The sequence below is a fragment of the Sphaerodactylus townsendi genome, linkage group LG04 (assembly GCF_021028975.2).
Source record: "Sphaerodactylus townsendi isolate TG3544 linkage group LG04, MPM_Stown_v2.3, whole genome shotgun sequence".
NCBI classification, from domain to species: Eukaryota; Metazoa; Chordata; class Lepidosauria; order Squamata; family Sphaerodactylidae; genus Sphaerodactylus; species Sphaerodactylus townsendi.
Genome location: NC_059428.1, coordinates 155,233,570 through 155,248,524, shown reverse-complemented (window position 1 = coordinate 155,248,524; position 14,955 = coordinate 155,233,570). Strand labels below are relative to the sequence as shown.

The following is a 14,955-nucleotide window of genomic DNA, read 5'->3' as shown; positions in this document are numbered from 1 at the left end:
ACAGCCCAGAAAACCCTCCAGAACCAGTTGAATCCGGCCGTGAAAGCCTTCGACAATACTTTGATGCTTATAATTTGTATCTTATTGTGCATTGTTTTTACTGTACACCGCCCAGAGCCCTTTGGGGATGGGCAGTCTGTGAAATTTAAAAAATAATAATATAAACGTGGGGAGGCTTTTTAATAAATTGGGTTCTGGGACGCTTGTTATTATTGTATTGACCGCTGTTTTAATGGATTTTAATGGATTTGAGTAAATGTAATAATTGTTTATGTGGTCACTATTGTGATCTTTTGTTATAAACTGTATATGTGTTGATGTTGTTGTGCAAATCTAAACACTAAATAAATAAATAAATTTTTCATTGGAAGGCATACAAAGGCAGTAGTCTAAAACAATGCTCCTCATATTCCCAGAAGGTGTTGTCAGCACATGTCTAATAAAACCCTGGGAGAGAGAAGTTTAGCCCAGTGCTCCCTCCTCGGTGTCCAATGCTGTGCCATTCCCAGCCTCGTGGCGACTTCTCTGATCCCCTGCACAACGGACGTCTAAAAACACGGTTTAAAAAGCGCCACCTCGGCACGTTTCCAGTTCAGAAGCGTTACTTTTGAAAAATAAGGTGTGTTTTTTTTCTCTCCCTCGTGCATTTTAGGCTAGCAGAATACCCCCACGCCCCCTTTGCCCAAGGCCGGCCTCCTTGGCACCAAGCCCCGCCCGTGCCCCAAAGCAGGCGTGGCTCAGGTTTTGCAGGATCCGCCTCCACTTGCAGGGAAATAACATTCCCGCTCGTGCGGCTCCGGTTGTCCGGCTTAAAGCAAAGTCCCCATGGCCGAGGAGGTCTTCCAGAAGGCCCGAGGCAGGACCTTGAGCGTTTTCCGCGAAGGTACACGGAGGGCGGCTAAGAGTCAGGAGAGGGACAGGCAGAGCGGGCGGAACGTTCCTGCGGGGAGGATCGGTTCCGCCCGGCTTCTTATCCGCGCGGACCGGGGGCCTATGGGGGACCAGAATAGGCGGCGCACCAATGGGGGGGAATGGCAATGGCAAAAATGCACGGTTTTCAAACGTTAAAACGATGCACTGTTTTTTTGGTGACTATTATTTTGCAGTCCTGGGTGGAAGGTTTTTGGCCCGGGGTGACCCTCTTGCGATCCCTTGAAGATTTGGGGGGGGGGGGAGCAGTTTGAGGAGGGAAGGATCTCAGGTTGTCAAACTGCAGGTAGCGAAAGTCGGGCAGTTTGCTGGCGAGGCTGAAGATCTCCCAAAACTCTCGATATCTTTCATAACCTCCAGCTGCCACCTGGAGTTCACCATATTGACCTACTTGGGGAGTTTGTGCAACAGAAGCAAAGCTCAAGGCAGTTTGCACAGGGAAAAGCTGGCAGGCGCAAGACTGAAGATCTCCAAAACTCTCAGTATATTTGACAATAAATTTTTTTTCCAAGATGGATCTGTGTTAATTGTCAATAATACTGAAGGAATTAAAAAAAATAGTCTAGGATAAGAAATAATCATGCTGTGGCTCCAATGAAATACAGAAAGCCCAAAGAAAGAGAGCACCCAGAGAAAGTAAAAATCTACATACATACATATATTTGACAATAATATATACTGTCTATAAAGTGTCAGCGCAATGTATAGTTATGGGGGACTGGTCCCTCAGTCTCCACTACAACATTGCATTACAGGGGGGAAAGACTCATGCATGATATTTTCATGTAAATGCAGAACTTTTTTAAGCAGCAGCGACCAAAAACGAATCTTTTGTGGTTTGCGGCCAATTCTGAGGTTAGAAATAAGTAATCTCAGGCGTTAACGTATGTGAATTTTTTGTTTATGGAATTTATTGAGAATGGTATATGGTGTTTTTATTTCTTTATTGCAATGATGTAGTGAAGACTGAAGGTTGAAAGTTCTGGTAGCAGAGAAAGGCAGCTCCATATATTCATTCATTTCCAAAGATAGCAGTCTATTCAATAATTTGTTCAACAGATTTTAGAAATGAATGTAGCCGATCTTATCTACAAACAAACCAGAAAGGCAAATCATCTAACTCCATCTCATCTACAAACAAACCAGAAAGGCAAATCATCTAACTAACTTTAACTAACTCCAAACAAGCAATACAATCAATTTAAACACATGTAAAATACAAGTAAATAAAATAAAGTAAAATACAAGTAAATAAAAGGGGAAAAAAATAGGCGAGTTGAAGCACAGCCGCAGATAGAGAAAACTCTTCCTGGAATCAGAAACTAATGTAGTTTTACATTACTGGATTTGACTGGTCCTCCAGTAATATATGAAGTCAATTTCTATGGTTGTGCCATAGCAAATAATGTTTTGTGTTCTACTATTTTCAAAATACACATTCTACATGATTTGTAGTCATTGAAATATGTTTTTAATTGTAGTCGGTTACTGCCAAACCACTAGTATTATGTTAAGAAAATTGAAAGATCCTTTACCAAAGAAAAATCAGCGTACCTTTAGAGAAGGGTCCCCAAACTACGGCCCGGGGGCCAAATATGGCCCCCTGAAGGCATTTATCCGGCCCACCAGGCATGGCGGCGATGGCTCCATTCATGTGCAGTGGGGGTCGAGGGAGAGGAGGAACTGGCCCCAACGGCCGTTGATTGCAGTTACATGATGGCACCCCCAAATCTCCATGCATTTTCTGACCCAGAGTTGGAAACCTTACATGTGGCAACGCCTGCTCCGCCCTTCCCTCTCGGCTACTCCATGTGTTGCTCTCAGGCTTTCTGTTTCGCCTCACTCCCATTGGCATCAGCCAGGCTGGTGAATCACTCGCTGGCTGCTAGGGAGGAAAGAACCCAGGAAGATACCTGATCCTGGGTTAGATGGAATGTTTCAATGGGAAAGTTCTGCTTTTTTTTTTTTTTACAGGGGAAGGTATTCCACAGCCTCCCCAACAATATTTGGAGCCCACCCTGTACTTGACATACTTTGGTCACTGTTCTAAAAATAGACCATGACAGAAAGGCTGAAAGGTGAAATCAAACATTTTACAATCATTTGTGCATAGGAATTTGTTCATAAAATTTTTTAGTCCGCCCCTCCAACAGTCTGAGGGACAGTGAACTGGCCCCCTGTTTAAAAAGTTTGGGGACCCCTGCTTTAGAGTGTCTGTTAAAAAATCTTGTTATCTGTTGAGCTTGCTCTGGTACAGTGGAGGCATGTTCAGCTACTTCAACTCATTACAGAAAACGCTTGTTCCCAAAACTGCTGTGCCAAATGTCTTCAGGTGATGATTCCACAGGCCATACAATGACAGCCAAAATCTGCAGAAAAGTATTTCTTATTAAACAAGCCTTCCATTGTCAGCTTGGCATCTTTATTATCTTCACAACAGCCCTGTGAGGTGGGCTGTGCAAAGAAATGGCCTGGAGCAGCCAGTGAATTTCTTAGCCAGGGCTTCAGCCAGGCCTCCCCAGTCCTAGAGTGAGATGCTGATCGCAACTTCACTTCAAATCACCCACACTGACAAAACCTAGGTTTATTATTAAGCAAGGTATTAGGAAGAACTGGTCTAATACACACACACACCCTCTAAAAACCACCTCCCTGATTTTATCGTCACAATAGCTCTGTGAGATAGGTAAAGGAACAAGATTATCCAGCTCTGTGCATGAGTTCAGATTTGAACTGAAATCTCCTCGTCTGATAGCCCACACCACACAAGACCCTTCCTTGCAAATTTTATGGTTTCAGGAAATGCAGAAGAGTTGCTTTAGATTTATTATTAAGCAGGGAGCTGATCTGAGATTTAATAAATCATGACAAGGTATGCATTCTCCTGCTTCCAAGGACCTTGAGATAACCTCAGCAGATACATGGGGAGTCTTGACTGCAGAGACAGCTGGTCCTTTCTTGGCCCTGCGAAAAGCATGTTACCTGTATGCACTTATTCAAGGGCGACAAATACCTGATAAAGCCGTGGAGGTTGTGAGGGATTCCCCCTTAAGTTTTTCCTGAGGGGGAATTCTACCCTGGCTACACTTTGTGGGGCAGAAATATCAACGCCTTCACAATTTTACTGTTTTAAGCCAGTATCTGTTAGCAGAAAAGCAGCTAGAACATAAAATGGCCTCCCAAAAACCTGCCAATTTTATCTACATTTATTTTATTTTACTTTTATCTGTTCCGTGACTTGAAAGAGATTATGGTACGTGTCAAGAGAGCCTAGTCTAAGAGCACTCTTGCTAAGGCCGGTTAAGAGAACAAATGATAAAACTCCTCAGGAAAACAAATGAAAGAACAGCGAGGAAAGAAAATAAAAAGCACCAATTTAAAAAAGACTACACAGGGTTCAAATGCAAGATGTTACCGCACAAGCTAAGTTCCTTCAGCCGTCAAAAGGTGTATCCATCAGGTTCCCAGTCGGCAAGACTCACCCACAAGACAGGTTCAGCTGGACTGAGGTAAATGTCCATAAGCCCAGGCTGGTTAGCCAATCACATGCCTGGTTGGTGATGCCAGGTAATCGTGACTGGACCACCTGCCACTAAGACCACCCCCTCTCCACAAGGACTTTTCTCCCTTTCCTTGGAAGCTGACTGGGTGATGGAAGATTCCTCACACCTGGTCCTCTTGAGCTCCAACCAGGGAACATTCCATTTTAGCTAGGCCGCAGCCTGAACCAATGTTTGAAGGAGACTTAATACTGAAGGCCCAGGAGAAGGAATGATATTTGAAGGGATTACCAGGGAAAACTCTTAAGAGGTGACATGATAGCCCTGTTTAGATATTTGAAGGGATGTCGTATTGGTGAGGGAGCAAGCTTGTTTTTTGCTGCTCCAGAGACTAAGACCAGGAGTCATGGGTTCAAGGGGAAGGAAAAAAGATTCCACCTACACATCAGGAAAAAACTGCCTGATGGCCAGGGCTATTCGACAGTGGAATGCACTCCCTTGGAGTGTGGTGGAGTCTCCTTCTGTGGAGGTTTTTTAAAGAGAGGCTGAATGGCCATCTGTCAGGAGTGCTTTGACTGTGTGTTCCTGCATGGCAGGGGGTTGGACTTGATGGCCCTTTTTGGGGTCTCTTCCAACTCTACGATTCTATGATTCTATGAAATAGAAGATGGCCTGCACCGCCTTCCGGAATTTCCTTGGGCTCAGAGGGTTAAATCTAGGGAGGAAGGAAATTTTAAGCCTGGCGAGTGGTCTTTGAGCACCGAAAGAGATAGTACGGTTTAATTATTAGACTTGGCGTTTCTAAACAGGAGGGAGAATGATTTCAATTAGCCGAAATTCAGAAGAAAACAGCTACTCTACCAGGCTGCAACAAACTGTACACGGTACACCATGCTACAAAGTGGTAATAAAAACAGAAAACAAGATAAATGTGTGTTCAAAACATAAATCCTGATCGCTAAACTGTGACTAGGATTAATGCCTTCGCAAAGACGTCACCCAGCGGAAAAGGGGGGGAAATGAAAACATAAAACCGCCAGGAACATTTGCCTCATCCTAATACTGCTCACAAGCCAATGACCTGAAACTAAAACCAAAAGATAAGGTTAATTAAAGATAATTAAACAAAAACCACGAGTGCTGGTTTAATTATTAAGCTAGACCCGTGGAAATCTGACTTTCCTCAGCCATTAAAACTTTCTGGGTGACTTGCACAAGTCCCAGTCTCGGCCTACCCTACCTTACAAGGTTGTTGCATGGACAAAAATGGAAGAAGAAGAGTTGGATTTAAATCCCCCCTTTCTCTCCTGTAAGGAGACTCACTTACAATCTCCTTTCCCTTCCCCCCTCACAACAAACACCCTGTGAGGTGGGTGGGGCTGAGAGAGGTCCGAAGAACCGTGACTAACCCAAGGTCATCCAGCCGGCATGTGTTGGAGTGCACAAGCTAATCCGGTTCCCCAGATAAGCCCCCACAGCTCAAGTGGCAGAGCGGGGAATCAAACCCGGATCTCCAGATTAGACTGCACCTGCTCTTAAACACTACACCCCGCTGGAGGGTGGGGCAAGTATACATTTCTGACATCCTTGAAGCGAGGTAGCCTTTTACGTTCACCACTGGATTCTAGACACGGATCACAAAAGCCAAGGCAGCGCTGTCAAGGGACTTCTGTGACAGCAACAAGCTATAGGGAAGGGCGTGGTTTTTGTGTACCTTCCAGTCTTTGTGGCAGAAGCCAGAGCTAAAATTGCAGGCTTTTTTGGATGGTTCACGCATTCCAAATTTGAGGTTCCAGAGAACAGCGCTCCGCAAATCCTTGCAGATGTCTTCCCTCTTGGTTTCCAAGGGGAAAATATTTTATCTCTCCAAACAAAGCCAGATCTTCCCTGGTCCAGAGTACGTGCGAGAGATAGTGCCACTTTCGTTTTGGCAACCGAGTGGCTGCAGATGGTCTTGTTAGTTTGGAACAGAGTCCCTTCCATTCCACAAGAAGAAAAAAAAAATCTGGTGACAGATGGAGTCACCTAGTTACACAAAGTCTACACTGAAATGTTATCACAAGGAATGTCCAGATACAGTGTAAATGTTACTGAACAAAACTCAATGCAAAAGCTCCCTTTCAGGATGACTAATAAATCATTTCAACGCGAGATCGACAAGCAGCATCCTAAAACCCGCTTCGCGACCGTTCGAGGTGGCTATTGACAGCTGCTGCAATGCAGTAGTACAAATACCCCCCCCCCCATTTAGGTTATCCCATAGACTCATTGAAAGCAACAACAACAAACTCATTGTCACAAGGTTCCAGTGTGAACTCATTATCTCTTATCAAAGAAGCGGAGCGAGTTTTGCCCGAAGTCAACTGAAAAAAAACGTTCCGCGTAGACAGGAAAACACAGTTCATTGTCACAAGTACATTTGTATTACATTAAAAAGAAAATAGGAGCCCCGTGATGGAGCATGATAAACGGCAGCACTGCAATTGAAGCTCTGCTCATGACCTGAGTTCAGTCCCAACGGAAGTCCATTTCAGGTAGCTGGCTTTCAGGTAGCCGATGGATTCAGCCTTCCATCCTTCTGGGTTTGGTAAAATGAGTGCCCAGCTTGTTGGGGGCAAAGTGTAGATAAAGTCTTCTTCTTCTTCTAGATCAGGGGTAGGGAACCTGCGGCTCAAGAGCCGCATGCGGCTCTTCTGCCCTTGCACTGCAGCTCCACGAGCTGAGCCGCTGGCCCCATCCTTGCCCGCCCTGCAGGCAGCAGGGTGGGTGCACCAACTGTCCGCATAGCCCAGGCTGGGCAGGTGCATGAGCTTCCCCTCTCGCCTGCCCGTTGGGCCCGAGTGGTGGCTTTCCCGGTGGCCAGCGAGGCCGAGCCGCTGGCCCCATCCTTGCCTGCCCTGCAGGAGTAAAAGGTAAAAAAAACCCCAATATATACAGTGTTATCTTTATTTTAAATGTCACAAATTATTTGTGGCTCCAAGTGTTTTCTTTTCCCATGGAAAACGGGTCCAAATGGCTCTTTGAGTGTTAAAGGTTCCCTACCCCTGTTCTAGATGATTGGGGGAGGCACTGGCAAACCGTCCCATAAACATAGTCTGCAAGCGTGGTGTAGTGGGCTAGTTTGGATTTCTACCCCACCTTTCTCTCCTGTAAGGAGACTCAAGGTGGCTAACAAGCTCCTTTCCCTTCCTCTCCCCACAACAGACACCTGGTGAGGCAGGTGGGGCTGAGAGAGTCCTGAATGAACTGTGACTCGCCCAGGGTCACCCAGCCGGAACGTAGGAGTGCGGGAACACATCTGGTTCACCAGATAAGCCTCTGCTGCTCAGGTGGAGGAGTGGGGAGTCAAACCCGGATCTCCAGATTTGAATCCACCTGCTCTTAACCACTGCACCATGCTGTAGCGGTTCAAAGCGGCAGACTCTTATCTGGAGAAATGGGTTCGATTCCCCTCTTCTATGCATGGGTCAGTCACAGTCCTCCCTGAACACTCTCAGCCCACTTGGAGGCAGGCAAGGACAAACCACCTCTGAACGTCTCTTGGAAACCCTCCGGGGTCACCATAAATCAGCTGTGGCTTCGGCCCCTCCTTCCACCACACCACAGATTGACATGGACACCAACCTGAAACAGTTTTCATGGTGATACGGACGCTGCTCCCTTTGAAAGTCGCTTAAGGCGAGTGTTCCTTCTTCTTTCCTCCCTGTCCCTTTTAGACGTGGAGAAGGAATGGAAGGCCCCTTTCTACTTCATCCAGGGAGCGGACCCTCAGTTCGGGCTGATGAAGGCCTACGCCATCGGCGACTGTGACAGCGGAGGGGACGAATGGGACCAAGAGCTGAAGCTCACGCAGCAAGCAGTACAGGCCGTCAACCAGCTGGATCCGAAGCCTAAGTTCTTTGTGATCTGTGGAGATCTCGTGCATGGCATGCCAGGTAATCAGGCGGACCCTTAGGGGCTACCACAGGGCTGGAAAGCTCTGGAGAGTATGCAGCCTCCCAAGCATGTTTGTGTAGGGTTGTCTTGTTGGGAGTCCTCCAAAATAATCTGCCTTTCATTTCGCTTTGCTTGCTGGGTGACTGTTGATACCCTAAAATACCAAAATATATCCCGCTAACACACAAGCCTCGATATAAAGCGTGCAGTGCGCTCATTGTGCTAGTGTGATTTCCAAACATCCACTCTGATCTCTCTGTGCCTCCCTCTGATCCAAGGATCTCTGATAGGAGCAGCAGTGGCGTAGGAGGTTAAGAGCTCGTGTATCTAATCTGGAGGAACCGGGTTTGATTCCCAGCTCTGCCACCTGAGCTGTGGAGGCTTATCTGGGGAATTCAGATTATCCTGGACACTCCCACACACGCCAGCTGGGTGACCTTGGGCTAGTCACAGCTTCTCGGAGCTCTCAGCCCCACCTACCTCACAGGGTGTTTGTTGTGAGGGGGGAAGGGCAAGGAGATTGTAAGCCCCTTTGAGTCTCCTGCAGGAGAGAAAGGGGGGATATAAATCCAAACTCTTCTTCTTCTTATAACTATACCTGACAGACTACTGCTATTTACTCTAATGCCTAATAGGTGGTGCTACTGACCCACCCCGGCCACGGGCCACCCTCTGAAACTCACACAAAATGCAGCATTTCAGCTGGCCAGAGACAAAAAGTACAAAGACATGAATGCAGCAGTATACCAAATGCTTGTTACCAAACACACGCACTTAACATATTCACCTACAATTAAACATACAGTCAGACATACAAAGAACCATTAAGGATGTAGAAGCTGGGGAATGTGAGCCCTTAACGCATCATACAGTCCAAATATATTAACTTCCTCCTCTTCTTGGACTGTAAAACCAAAACAAGTCAATTGTCCGCAACAATTTCATTTAGGCACAGGTCTTGGAGGCCTTCCTCCTCCAGATCATTTGAACCTGTATTTAAAGAGGAAATGCGAGTGTGTCTCAGCATAAGTTTCTGCCGAGACAGGTTAACTGAGAGCCCTCTCTTCCTGTTTGGTTTTATGCATACCATCCAATTCATATAATATTCCACTGTTCCATAGAATTATGCCACTGGAATTATTCCCAATGATTTCAAAGGCTGCAGTATGCCTCTGTTGCAGGTAATTCCCCTATGAGAGCCAGCGTGGTGTAGTGGTTAAGGGCAGGTGGATTCTTTTCTAGAGAACCGGGTTTGATTCCCCACTCCTCCATCAGAATGGCAGAAGCTTATCTGGTGAACCAGATGTGTTTCCACACTCCTACATTCCTGCTGGGTGACCTCGGGCTAGCCACAGTTCTCTCTGAACTCTCTCAGCCCCACCTGCCTCACAAGGTGTCTATTGTGTGGAGACAGGGAGGGAAAGGAGCTTGTAAGCCACCTTGAGTCTCCTTTCAGGAGAGAAAAGGGGGATATAAACCCAAAGTCCTCTTCTTCTTCTATCTGTCCCCATGCATTGCCACTTAATGTCCTGTGGTTAATTTTGCACTCGTGGCTGCTGCTGCATATACATAATTCTATTTTAGCTACAAGGCCTTGTTGCATATAATGCAACATCCTCTTCAGAGAATCCTCTGAAGAGAGGCCAGCCACAGATGCAGGCGAAAGGTCAGGAGAAAATGCTACTAGAACACAGCCATACAGCCCCGAAACCACACAACACCCCGGTGGGGTTGGTTATTTGTAACTTTTGGGGTTTACTCATTATGTTTTCAGTCTTATTTTTTTTCAGTACTTAACACTTGTTTTAAATGCTGCTCTTTTCTCAAGGGCTTTCCAAAATTAGAAAGGAGCAAAAGAGAGGGTGCAGAAATAATCCAGCCACTGATTGCAGTGAAGAAAATGACCTAAATTAAAGTGGAAACTGAGAGGCATCTGTTAACACTGTTATTTCCATCTCTCTACTTGTTCCCGCACTTTGCATCCAGAACTCAAAGCTGCCCCTCATTGGTGGGAACTAAGTCAGGCCCCTTCCGCAGGTGCAGAATAATGCACTTTCAATCCACTTTCACAACGGTTTGCAAGCGGATTTTGCACTTCCGCACAGTCAAATCCAGCTGCAAAGCGCATTGAAAGTGGATTGAAAGTGCATTATTCTGCACGTGCGGAAGGGGCCTCAGTGGGCATGCATCTGGGAGCATCTGGGAATCATCCTAAGGAGCTGCTGAGAAGGATGATTCACCAGCTGGGTCAGCTGCCACTGCAAGCCCATCAGTGGCAGCGCTGAAGAGCTCCATGACAGCAAAACCTACTGGAGGTTAAAGGGTTAAGCTAAATATAAAGCATCCCCCGAAAGGAAGACGTAGCAAAGTTTTTGTTTGGAAGCATGTCCGTCAAACAGAACACCAGAGCATGCAGCTGTGGAGCGGAAAAATAAGACATCCCCTGCAAATCAGACACAGCGCATCTTGGGGAGCAAAAATTAATATAAGGCACTGTCTTAGATTCGGGGAAACAGGGTATATATACGTGTTGTCTTACAGCAATAGAGGCAGCATGTTGTTTTGGCGAGTGAGAGAAGCCAGCGGGCAACTCTGCCGTAGTGTCTTCTCCCCAGCCCTTTTATTGACAGTTACAGGTGGAAAAACAAACAGGGGGGAAGCACAACACAATGGATGGGGCAAAGAGCACAGGGGGATTTGAGCAGGAGAATTGGCATTTTCACGTGCACACATTGGAGCCAGAGAGTCTGCAATGTCAGCAGGTTTCTTCGAAACCACCTTTGGAAGGAGAGGTCAGTTGCAGGTGAGAGGCCTTTTTCCAAGCAGTCTATTGCTGTACTCGGGCACCCCCCTGGGTGTTGGGGGGTCCTTTTCCAAGCAAGGTGCTGCCGTACTCGAGAGCCTCCCGGGCGCTGTGAGACCCGTTTCCAAGCAGAATGGCTGCCGTACTCGGGAGCCTCCCAGGCGCTGTGCCCCCCAACATATACGCCTCTGGGAGCTGTGTTGGTCTGCAGTAGTGTGTGTGTGTGTATATATAGAGGATACACACACACACACACTTGCCTATTTGAATCCAGAATGGATGCCGCAAAGCAAGCTCCAAAGCACAGCTGCTCTGATGTCAGGGCCTTAGAACATGGCAAAGTCTTGGGCTTCCAGCAGCTCCGGCCCGATAAATAGCATCCTTATCAGCTAAACTGGGATGCAATCAAGCTGCAGCGTTTGCCACCCATTACGAGCCATTAAAGGCGCTGAGTAATCAGAGGCACCGGGTGCGTCAGTAAAAACGGTGATTAAAAGTGGCCTGTCCTTGGATTATTATTGCTATTAGGGTGAGAAGTTTGCGTCTTGATTTCTGCGGCGCGCGTGCGGCCACGTCGACCGAGAATAGTTAAAAGTCTGCTATTGTGGAAGCTTAATTGAGCATTTCGCAGGAGATGGTTGGCAGTCATGAGTGTTGCTAGAAATACTGGGGTGTTCCTGCCCCCAGTAAATTATTGTTTTCTCGCCACAAAACTGGCAGTGCCAGCTTTGACAGTGCTAGGTTTAGACTGTAGCTTGTGACTGTCGAGGCAGATGTCCTGCCTGAACCCTCCTAGTTTCCAACCCTTTTGTGACTTGAGTAGGTGAGCTCCCGTACAGCAGGTCCAACTCTTCCACGTGCTTGCTGGAGAAAGGAGGTAGTAGATTTGGGGGTGGGATTGCAGGAATTTGGGGTGGGTGGCTGCAGGGGCGTATCTGACAGAGGGACATGGGGTGCCACATGTCCCCGGGCGCATGCCATCTAATCACGCGGGGGCACACTGGGCCCGGGCCATGTTTGCTGGCTCTGGGCAGTAGATCTGGGCACTCCTCTGTGAAATTGGGATGGGGGGAGAGCTCCGGGGGAAAGGGGGGGAGGAAAACTCAGATTTTGTCCCGGGCTTTATTTTTCCTAGAAATGCCGTTGGTAACTGTGTTGGTCTGCAGTAGAATATTTGAGCCCAGGAGCACCTTTGAGACCAACAAGATTTGAGACCAACAAAATTTCGAGAGTCCCCCACTCCTGTACATGAAGCTTGCCGGGTGACCTTGGGCTAGTCACAGTTCTCCCAGAACTCTCTCAGCCCCACCTGCCTCGCAAGGTGTTTGTAAGCTGCAGCTGCATTTTTCCCAACACTTGCATCTTAAATTCTTCTTACTGGGCGTGCCAGGAACCTTGTATACGCCAAACAGGCTTTCTGCTATGGAACACAGGGTCTTTTGCTGGCAGTCTAATGAGCAACAGAGGCTGTGTGGTTTTTAAATTTCTATTTAAGAATTTTACTCCACTTAAAAAAAAGTTTTCAAAGCTGGCTACAAATCTTACACCACCAAAAGATTAACAGATTCTCTTGAAGAAGCCTCTTGGGAGAAACGCCTAGAGAATTTTAACAGAGTATTAATATTATATAGCAGCAGTGGTGTAGTGGTTAAGAGCAGGTGTACTGTAATCTGGAGGAACCGGGTTTGATTCCCAGCTCTGCCACCTGAGCTGTGGAGGCTTATCTGGGGAATTCAGATTAGCCTGTACACTCCAACACACACCAGCTGGGTGACCTTGGGCTAGTCACAGTTCTTCAGAGCTCTCTCAGCCCCACCTACCGCACAGGGTGGTTGTTGTGGGTGGGGAGAAGGGAAAGGAGTTTGTAAGCCCCTTTGAGTCTCCTTGCAGGAGAGAAAGGGGGGTTATAAATCCAACTCTTCTTCTTCTCCTTACATATATATAAACCTCATTTTGTACCATTGGCCATGGCATTATTTTTTTTTTAATCTCCTGTGATTAGGGAGGCCCTTCTATTTCTCTTAGTCGTCTTTATGCTGACATCTGTGGAGAATAAAGAGGATTTCAACGGGGGCATAGGCACCCTTGAATCAGTCTTGGTAGATATGCCATAAATGGGGTACCACCGCTGAAAAGACCCCCACCCCCAGCTCACATTACGTGCGTGAGAGCATCGCCTGCTAACTGGCACAGGACGGTTCTGATGTGCTGTCAGCATGCCGTCTGCCTCCCAGCATAGATGTTGTCTTGGAAGCCCTGGCGCAAGGCATGCCCTTTAGGACAGGCACTTCATTATTTTTTACAAATTGCCCCGGCTTTATGGACTGGCAGATTTAAGTATGAATACAAGTGCATGCCATGGCCGTGTTCATTTATCGCCAGGTGAACGATTTGTTGAAGCCACTAATGGCTGAGCGAGACGGATTCTCCAAGGGGGGGGGGGGGAGAGAATTTTTAAAAAGACCAGCAGAACGGGATCACTATAATGTGCTAATGGATGCCAGAGGCTGGGGCTTCTGCTCAGACAGCTTTAGAGCGCGGCGCCTCAGACTTGTTGACAATCGGGAAAGATGGTCGCTTGTCTGTTAAGGCGTAGAAGGGGACACATTCTCACTTTGCCACTGGAGCATTGGAGATGTGAAAAGTGTTTCGCACTCTCGGGCATATGAATAAAATCTGCAGCAAGGTGGGGTGGGGGGAAGCGTGGGGTGATGTCATCCCTCCCGCTTGTGAGAACGGAAAACTTGCTTTGCCCGGCTTCCTATGTCACAGGGAAATGGGGGCAATTTTGCTGACCCTCCCCCATCCTTGGTTTAGCCCTGTGTACAATGGCGTTTAGGAGCCGTGTGGCGTAGTAGTTAAGTGCTTGCACTGCCACTCACATGGTCAGGAGTTCGAGCCCCCTGTGGGTCAGATATCCTGGCAGCTGGCTCATGGTCAACTCAGTACCTTGCACAGTGGTGGCGAACCTTTGGCACTCCAGATGTTATGGACTACAATTCCCATCAGCCCTTGCCAGCATGGCCAATTGGCTACATTTAGCTACTGCCTAGAACCGTGGTGGCGAACCTTTGGCACTCCAGATGTTATGGACTACAATTCCAATTGGCCATGCTGGCAGGGGCTGATGGGAATTGTAGTCCATAACATCTGGAGTGCCAAAGGTTCGCCACCACGGACCTAGCACATAGCTAGGGGGTAAAGAATTGCCGGGGAAAGCAATGGCAAACTACCCCACAAAAGCAGCTTTCCTATGAAATCACTGCTTGCAGGGGTACCCCAGGGTTGGACATGACTGAAGGGGAAACTTTACTTTACAATGGCATTCTGTCTATAAGCTTCCTCTAACACCCCCGCCCCCCCGCCCAGCTCCTTTGACTTTGTAAGGATTGTAGGCGGTTGACACTTCGCCTAAATCAGGGGTGAGGTCCGATGGCGATAGCATTTCGGGGCTCCCAGCCCTGCACAGTGGCTCGGACACAACACAGCTGTCGGGGAGACAGGGACTCTCCCACTCCCCGGACCTCACCCGAGGTCATCATCCCCGACTGCGGAAGGCTCCAGCAGAGTAGAGAAGCACCATGGAGGGGCGGCGGCCTGGCAGCAGCCCTCCTCCTGCTAAGGTCGACAGCAGCAGGGAGCGGCAGGCAGCTACCGAGCCTGGCCCCAGCCAGCTGGCTGGGACCAGAGGGAGGAGACAGGGCAGCTGGCGGCGGCGTGAAGGTGTGGGAGCCCGTTAGACTTGGCGAATCGGCTAGAGGCGGTGGGCGGCAGGAGAGCAGCGCC

General features: G+C 47.8%; 1 protein-coding gene across 2 annotated transcripts in view; it reads left to right on the top strand.

Moving 5' to 3' along the window:
• The first annotated feature begins 721 nt into the window (after positions 1 to 721).
• CPPED1 (calcineurin like phosphoesterase domain containing 1) overlaps positions 722 to 14,955 on the top strand; it is a 44,894-nt gene continuing 30,660 nt past the window's right edge. For both annotated transcript variants that reach the window (XM_048495278.1, XM_048495277.1), the window contains exons 1-2: positions 722 to 883; positions 8,147 to 8,365. In XM_048495278.1, the coding sequence (XP_048351235.1) occupies positions 826 to 883; positions 8,147 to 8,365 (277 nt within the window). In that variant the 5' untranslated portion in view covers positions 722 to 825. The remainder of the gene's footprint in view (positions 884 to 8,146; positions 8,366 to 14,955) is intronic.